Source organism: Artemia franciscana, chromosome 8 (genome assembly GCF_032884065.1).
Source record: "Artemia franciscana chromosome 8, ASM3288406v1, whole genome shotgun sequence".
NCBI lineage: Eukaryota > Metazoa > Arthropoda > Branchiopoda > Anostraca > Artemiidae > Artemia > Artemia franciscana.
Window position 1 is genome coordinate 13805075 of NC_088870.1, and position 9357 is coordinate 13814431.

Here is a 9357-nt window from a genome sequence, read left to right on the forward strand (position 1 = left end):
AGCTTTGTTGATGGTGATTGCTAATCGACCATTCCCTGAGTCGCCATCGTCATTTATATATCCCCCTGTGCACCCCGGCGTCCCCTTTGTAGTTATGTCCCTATGTCCCGGTTGTCATTTGTGTCCCGGTGTCCCAGTCTGTGATTTCTCTTTGAGTGTCCCGGGCGTCATTTATATTCCTTGTGTCCCGGTGTCCCGGTCGTCATTTATATCCCCCTGTGCCCCCCGGCGTCCCCGTTGTAGTTGTGTCATTTATATTCCCTGTGTCCCGGTGGTCATCCCGGTATACATTCGTTTTTGAATTGGTATATGATGAAATAAATTTATAATTTTTTCCCTTTTTTTCCTTTTAGTTTTTTTTTATTGGTTTTGACCTTTTTTAGGTTTTTTAGTTTTTTTCTTTTTTCTTTTTAGTTTTTTTTAAAGTTTTTATCTTTTTAGTTTTTAATTTTTTATTTATATTTTTTTAGTTTTCTTTTTCTCCTTTATTTTTCAGTTTTTCTCCTTTATTTTTCAGTTTTTTTTCTTTTTTAGTTCTTTTAGTTTTTACCTTTTTTAGTTTTTTAAGTTTTTTAGATGAAAATTTTTTTTAGTTTTTTTCCTTTTTTTCTTTATTGGTTTTTACCTTTTTTTAGCTTTTTTAGTTTTTTTCGGTTTTTCTATTTTTATTCTTAATTTTATTAGTTTTCTTTTTCTCTTCTATTTTTCAGTTTTTCCTTTTTTTTAGTTTTTTTTTAGTTTTTAGTTTTTTTAGTTTTTTACCTTTTTTAGTTTTTTTAGTTTTTTTAGTTTTTTAGCTTTTTTATTTTTTTTATTAGTTTTTAGTTTTTTTTGTAGTTTTTGCCTTTTTTTAGTTTTTTCAGTTTTTTTTTTTTAGTTTTTAGTTTTTTACCTTTTTTAGCCTAACCAGGATTTGAACCTGGGACCTTCATTCTCCGTTCTGACACCCTCTCTCACCGAGTGACTACTCCAGCATGTTCATTTTGGTGTTTTAAATGGTGTATTATTAACCAAATTAATGTGTTTTACAATATACTAAGCATCGTCATAACAAAAATGACGACAACTAATTTCATGACGTCAGCCGACATTTTGGTGTTTTAAATGGTATATTATTAACCAAATTAATGTGTTTTACAATATACTAAGCATCGTCATAACAAAAATGACGACAACTAATTTCATGACGTCAGCCGACACAGAAACATGACGTCACCTGATCCACAGATCCACAGACAGACAACTTATTTATATATATATAGATATATACATATATATATATATATATATATATATATATATATATATATATATATATATATATATATATATATATATATATATATATATATATATATATAAATATACATATATATATATATACTAGCTGTTGGGGTGGCGCTTCGCGCCACCCCAACACCTAGTTGGTGGGGGCGCTTCGCAACCCCCCCAAGCCCCCCCGCGCGCGTAAGTCGTTATATATATATATATATATATATATATATATATATATATATATATATATATATATGTTTTTAACTACGTAAAACTTGCGAATATACAACATTCTTTGCTGTCCATCGTCTGTGCATATAAATAGATTGTCAGGTTTACCGACTCTTGAACATGCAACGCATAATGGTCCATGGGAAAACAATCCGTATTCAGATCTATACCTCATGATTCTATTGATTGCCCTTGAGCTTTGTTGATGGTGATTGCTAATCGACCATTTCCTTTGTTGCCGTCGTCATTTATATATCCCCCTGTGCCCCCCGGCGTCCCCGTTTTAGTTGTGTCCCTGTGTCCGGGTCGTCATTTATATTCCCTGTGTCCCCGTCGTCATTTGTGTCCCGGTGTCCAAGTCTGTGATTTCTATTTGAGTGTCCCGTTCGTCATTTATATTCGTCAGGATATTGTAGGGCATCGTAGCATCGATGAGTTTAAGCAATTCTTGTCAACTGATTGTTTCGCCTATAAAGAATATTATCTCGAGGTAAGAACTGATCACCGACCACAACGATTGCCACTTTGTTGATAGTTGCGTATCAGGAGGCTTCAATTCGATTGCTGTTTTTAAGCAGAAGCACTAAATTATTATTTTTGTGGAAAAGATTATATATATAAATATATATATTATATTTTCTTTTCAGTTTTTTTTGTAGTTTTTACCTTTTTTAGTTTTTTTCTTCTTTTGTATTAATGCTAAAGCCAAGGTTCAAACCTGGAGCCTCTCGGACCTAGAACCTGAAACATAACGCTTTACCAACTCAGCTACTTCGGCGTGAATACATTCGTTTTGAGCAGCTTCCTTGGGTGTTGCCATTGTAGGTTCTTCAGTCATTTTACAATTAGAAATTTCTCTTTCAACGGTCTTCTTACAATTAAAAATTTGTCTTTGAACGATATTCTTAAATACCTGTGTCCTGGTCGTCATTTATATTGCCTGTGTCCCGGTCGTCATTTGTGTCCCGGTATCCCAGTCTGTAATTTCTCCTTGAGTGTCCTGGTCGTCATTTATATTCCCTGTGTCCCGGTCGTCATTTGTGTCCTGGTCTGTAATTTCTTTTTGAGTGTTTTTTTCTTTTTAGTATTTTTTGGTTTTTTACATTTTTTCTTTTTTCAGTTTTCTTTTTCTTCTTTATTTTTCAGCTTCACTATGAAATACATATCGCCGAACCTTTGTTTTTTTAACTAAAATCTGGTAGGCATTGATGACCTTATCCAAGTCAAGATCCCAAACCCAATCATCATCGCTATCATTTTCAGTTTTGATATGTTTTGACTCTCGCTGTCCAGGTGGATCTTCATCTAACTGCGCGGTTTTGCGTTCTTTAGCCTCAAGACTGTTTCCTTGCTGTTCTTTTGATTCCTCGGCACGCTTTCTTTTCTGACTTTCTCTATCAGCAGCAAGTTTTTTGGCATAGACTCTTTGAGCATCTTCATCGGCTTTTGCCATTGTAAGTTCTTCAGTCATTTTAAACTTAAACATTAATAGATTTCTACGTGAACATATATGTCTTAAATATCTTTAATGACGTCACCGTCATAGCAAAAATGACGACAACTAACTTCATGACGCCAGTCGACACAGAAACATGACGTCACCTGATCCACAGACCGACAACTTATTTTTATATATATAGATAGATATAATTCTAAAATTGTCAGGTAATTTTCTATTTTGAAAAAAAACTAAAAATTATTGCTCAGACAACATAAATATTTTTGATATTTACATAATAGCTTTAGTGGTTCTGGACTGAAAACTAAATATGCTAATCAAATTGGGAATTGCAATCTTTTAGGTTGAAAAGGCAGATCCATTGGAATCATGAGAATGCGTGGAATAAGAAAAGCCTCACCCTCAAAAGGCCCTGTCAAGATTGTTGCCTCTATTACGTTATAACAGACATAACACGTCATTTGTGTCCCGGTGTCCCGGTCTGTAGTTTCGTTAGTCGACAAACATGACGTCAGACGACAAACAACTTCATGACGACATACAGCTCAATCCTTATAATAACGTCAGTCGACAAACATGACGTCAGTTGACACACAAACATGACGTCAGTCGACAGACAGACAAACAACTTATTTTTATATATATAGATATATAGATATATATAGATATATCTATATATATAAAAATAAGTTGTTTGTCTGTCTGTCGACTGACGTCATGTTTGTGTGTCGACTGACGTCATGTTATATAGATATATATAGATATATCTATATATATAAAAATAAGTTGTTTGTCTGTCTGTCGACTGACGTCATGTTTGTGTGTCGACTGACGTCATGTTTGTCGACTGACGTCATTATAAGGATTGAGCTGTATGTCGTCATGAAGTTGTTTGTCGTCTGACGTCATGTTTGTCGACTAACGAAACTACAGACCGGGACACCGGGACACAAATGACGTGTTATGTCTGTTATAACGTAATAGAGGCAACAATCTTGACAGGGCCTTTTGAGGGTGAGGCTTTTCTTATTCCACGCATTCTCATGATTCCAATGGATCTGCCTTTTCAACCTAAAAGTTTGCAATTCCCAATTTGATTAGCATATTTAGTTTTCAGTCCAGAACCACTAAAGCTATTATGTAAATATCAAAAATATATTCTATATATATAAAAATAAGTTGTTTGTCTGTCTGTCGACTGACGTCATGTTTGTGTGTCGACTGACGTCATGTTTGTCGACTGACGTCATTATAAGGATTGAGCTGTATGTCGTCATGAAGTTGTTTGTCGTCTGACGTCATGTTTGTCAACTAACGAAACTACAGACCAGGACACCGGGACACAAATGACGTGTTATGTCTGTTATAACGTAATAGAAACAACAATCTTGACAGGGCCTTTTGAGGGTGAGGCTTTTCTTATGCCACGCATTCTCATGATTCCAATGGATCTGCCTTTTCAACCTAAAAGATTGCAATTCCCAATTTGATTAGCATATTTAGTTTTCAGTCCAGAACCACTAAAGCTATTATGTAAATATCAAAAATATTTTATATATAAAAATAAGTTGTTTGTCTGTCTGTCGACTGAGGTCATGTTTGTGTGTCGACTGACGTCATGTTTGTCAACTGACGTCATTATAAGGATTGAGCTGTATGTCGTCATGAAGTTGTTTGTCGTCTGACGTCATGTTTGTCGACTAACGAAACTACAGACCGGGACACCGGGACACAAATGACGTGTTATGTCTGTTATAACGTAATAGAGGCAACAATCTTGACAGGGCCTTTTGAGGATGAGAACCTGAAACATAAAGCTTTACCAACTCAGCTACTTCGGCTTGAATACATTCGTTTTGAGCAGCTTCCTCGGGTGTTGTCATTGTAGGTTCTTCAGTCATTTTACAATTAGAAATTTCTCTTTCAACGGTCTTCTTACAATTAAAAATTTGTCTTTGAACGATATTCTTAAATACCTGTGTCCTGGTCGTCATTTGTGTCCCGGTATCCCAGTCTGTAATTTCTCCTTGAGTGTCCCGGTCGTTATTTATATTCCCTCTGTCCCGGTCGTCATTTGTGTCCCGGTCTGTAATTTCTCTTTGAGTGTTTTTTCTTTTTAGTATTTTTTAGTTTTTTACATTTTTTCAGTTTTCTTTTTCTTCTTTATTTTTCAGCTTCACTATGAAATACATATCGCCGAAGCTTTGTTTTTTTAACTAAAATCTGGTAGGCATTGATGACCTTATCAAAGTCAAGATCCCAAACCCAATCATCATCGCTATCATTTTCAGTTTTGATATGTTTTGACTCTCGCTGTCCAGGTGGATCTTCATCTAACTGCGCGGTTTTGCGTTCTTTAGCCTCAAGCCTGTTTCCTTGCTGTTCTTTTGATTCCTCGGCACGATTTCTTTTCTGACTTTCTCTATCAGCAGCAAGTTTTTTGGCATAGACTCTTTGAGCATCTTCATCGGATATATATATATATATATATATATATATATATATATATATATATATATATATATATATATATATATATATATATAATATATATATATATATTATATATATATATATATATATATATATATATATATATATATATATATATATATATATATATATATAAATATATATATATAGATATATATATATATATATATATATATATATGTTTTTAACTACGTAAAACTTGCGAATATACAACATTCTTTGTTGTCCCATCGTCTGGGCATATAACTAGATTGTCAGGTTTACCGACTCTTGAACATGCAACGCATAATGGTCCATGGGAAAACAATCCGTATTCAGATCTATACCTCATGATTCTATTGATTGCCCTTGAGCTTTGTTGATGGTGATAACTAGTCGACCATTTCCTTAGACGCCGTCGTCATTTATATATCTCCCTGTGCCCCCCGGCGTCCCCGTTGTAGTTGTGTCCCTGTGTCCGGGTCGTCATTTATATTCCCTGTGTCCCCGTCGTCATTTGTGTCCCGGTGTCCCAGTCTGTGATTTCTATTTGAGTGTCCCGGGCGTCATTTATATTCCTCAGGATATTGTAGGGCATCGTAGCATCGATGAGTTTAAGCAATTCTTGTCAACTGATTGTTTCGCCTATAAAGAATATTATCTCGAGGTAAGAACTGATCACCGACCACAACGATTGCCACTTTGTTGATAGTTGCGTATCAGGAGGCATCAATTCGATCGCTGTTTTTAAGCAGAAGCACTAAATTATTATTTTTGTGGAAAAGATGATATATATAAATATATATATATATTTTCTTTTTAGTTTTTTTGTAGTTTTTACCTTTTTTAGTTTTTTTCTTCTTTTGTATTAATGCTAAAGCCAAGGTTCAAACCTGGAGCCTCTCGGACCTAGAACCTGAAACATAACGCTTTACCAACTCAGCTACTTCGGCGTGAATACATTCGTTTTGAGCAGCTTCCTCGGGTGTTGCCATACATAATAGCTTTAATGGTTCTGGACTGAAAACTAAATATGCTAATCAAATTGGGAATTGCAATCTTTTAGGTTGAAAAGGCAAATCCATTGGAATCATGAGAATGCGTGGAAAAAGAAAAGCCTCGCCCTCAAAAGGCCCTGTCAAGATTGTTGCCTCTATTACGTTATAACAGACATAACACGTCATTTTGTGTCCCGGTGTCCCGGTCTGTAGTTTCGTTAGTCGACAAACATGACGTCCAGACGACAAACAACTTCATGACGACATACAGCTCAATCCTTATAATGACGTCAGTCGACAAACATGACGTCAGTCGACAGACAGACAAACAACTTATTTTTATATATATATATATATATATATATATATATATATATATATATATATATATATATATATATATATATATATATATAAATAAGATTATTATAATGACGTCAGTCGACAAACATGACGTCAGTCGACACACAAACATGACGTCAGTCGACAGACAGACAAACAACTTATTTTTATATATAATAATATATAAATATATATATATATATATATATATATATATATATATATATATATATATATATATATATATATATATATAGATTAAAGACTTTTTTTTAATTATAAAATGCTTTAGATGCAGTAATTTCCTTTCAAGGGAGCAATTAAACAGCCTTCTATGATGTTCCAGTGCCCTGCCAGCTGAGGAAGAAAAAAAAAATGTGCCTTTGATGAAGAACATTTTTGTTCAAGTAATTTTCTTGTTTTCAAGCGAGTAGATCTTCCTTGTCATTCAAGCCAAAGATTTTTAGGCTTCCTATATAGGTCCTTCGGACAAGGTGGTTCTAATAGTGTACTCCTTGATTTGACCTAACTCTATTTTCAGGAGTTATGGGCTATTGTATCTTTTAGTGTTGGACGTGATCATCTCTTACTATGTTGCTAGCTACCGCTGCAGCTCAGATCGCTAGCAACCGGCGCAACCTGGATTATGTAAGCCAATGTGATGTAAGAAATTTTGTTTTCTTATTTGTTTAAACAAGCAATAATTACTTTGGTTTTTATAGATATTTTTCAAAAACGGCTCCATACTTTTTCTGAAAATCTACATAACGGAATTTTTTGCTAGGAAAACATTTTGAGAAAATTTGTTAAAAGCTTTAATCTTGAAAAGAAATTTATGTTAGTGTCACATATTTGAGCACATTTCTTGAAGAACAATTTGTTGTTAGATAAGAGTCAAAAATGAACGCAAAGAACAAAGAATTGTGCGATCTTACTTTTGCTCGTCACTCTCGATGTGAGAATCCACTAGGCCAGCCAAAGGTTTTTTTGTGTATTGCATGGATTTTCCGACATTTAAATCTTGTTGATATTTTCCTTTACTTGTTTTTTGGCTCTTGGGAATATCAGCTAATACGCTTAATAGTTTTTCATATCGATTAAGGTGTAGCTCTCCATTGCATGTTATGTACCCGTTTAGTTCAGGAAGTATTGACTTATATTTCCTGTAGACAAGGGGTAATACAGAAACACTAAAATAGGATAGCTTTGGAATGAAATCGTTTCCAACCAAAAACGTCAAGACCATCCAATCATCAATAATATTTTGTAAGCTATAAGGAAATGTGATTTTTTCTTTCACCTCCTCAAACTCCATATCAATTAGCTCTCTATATACTTTTAAGTCAACGAATATAAACTTTCTTTTAATGCGACCATTTACACGTTGTACATCTTCTCTCAAAACAGAAACACAAGGAAGGTGGGTACAAAGACCAAGAATAATCAAGTCAGCATCTGAGCCATAGATACAATGTCTAAGAGATGGAGCCTGTGATAGTTGTTCTCTCATGTACCCAATAATTTTATGCTCTCCTTCTCCGGGTACTCTTGGTCCAGAAATTATAACCTTGCACTTTTTCCAGGATGAGTTAGAGTTTACTCTTGAACTTACAGCCAAGTGGAGCTCCTTTAAGAGTTTTTCCATGAACTCAGTTCCTGGTGTGATTGCATTTCGGTTAAATTCACTTTTAGCTTCTGGATTACTTTCTTCACTTTCCTCTCTTTTCTTATGCGTTTTTGAAGCCGCAAGGGCCCTTCTTTCCCTTTGTCCCCTTAGCTTTGCCATTGGAGCAACGCCGTCAATAGCTATGAAGATTAAATTTTTGGGACGGACAACTCGAATTAGTTCGTCAATGCAACGCAGGACATGATTAATAACTTTGTCTTCAACATCTTTTTTATCAGTACCTTTCCTGTGTTTTCGACTGCAGTTGTGGATAATACAGTTTGTATCCAAATACAGATTATCTATCTTTGGTGGATCAGTTTCAATAATTTCCCTATTTAAAATGGGGTGTCTTTGTAAAAGCCACTTGAAAAACTTTAATACTCCCATACTTTGAAATTTTTAACTTTTAGTTCTAAAAATTCTGCGAATCAAGTTCACTAGATTTTGAGCAGAAATTTTTCATAAATAGAAATTAATTACAATATGGACTCTGCTAATAGGTTAAAAAAACTAAACAGTTATACGGCGAGAATTTTATGCATTTTCCGGATTTTATTCTTTAACCAAGCTACTTAGCAAAGTCAAAGTTTAGTTTTTCCAATTTGGCTTCCATTGTAAAGCAAATACTTTAAGTTTTTGCAGATGACAAATTCTCACTTGCTCCCAAAAGTGTAATAGGACTTCAGTTTGTCCTTTTTTGACACCAAACGAGTTACAAATAGTCAATTTCTTGAGTACATGATATGTAAATACTAATCAACTGAAAAACTTGACCTCAATTTCACGGCTTTAGGTAAGGTCAAAACAATTCTTTGTTGAAACTTCGAGTTTTTTCTGGGATGCAGTGGCAGCTAGCACCTTAGTAAGAGACGATCACATCCCATGGTAAACAACACAATAACTCATAACTC

General features: G+C 34.4%; 1 protein-coding gene across 1 annotated transcript; it reads right to left on the reverse strand.

The window, feature by feature from the left end:
- Positions 1–7708: 7708 nt before the first annotated feature.
- On the reverse strand, positions 7709–8833 carry LOC136030621 (5'-3' exoribonuclease 1-like). The gene has a single exon (XM_065709687.1). The coding sequence runs from the start codon at positions 8831–8833 to the stop codon at positions 7709–7711; it is 1125 nt and encodes a 374-aa protein (XP_065565759.1).
- Between the last annotated feature and the right edge of the window lie 524 nt (positions 8834–9357).

What these genes read in the sequence shown, in the direction of transcription:
- LOC136030621 (XM_065709687.1), bottom strand. Translation starts at nt 8,833, where the DNA reads ATGGGAGTATTAAAGTTTTTCAAGTGGCTTTTACAAAGACACCCCATT.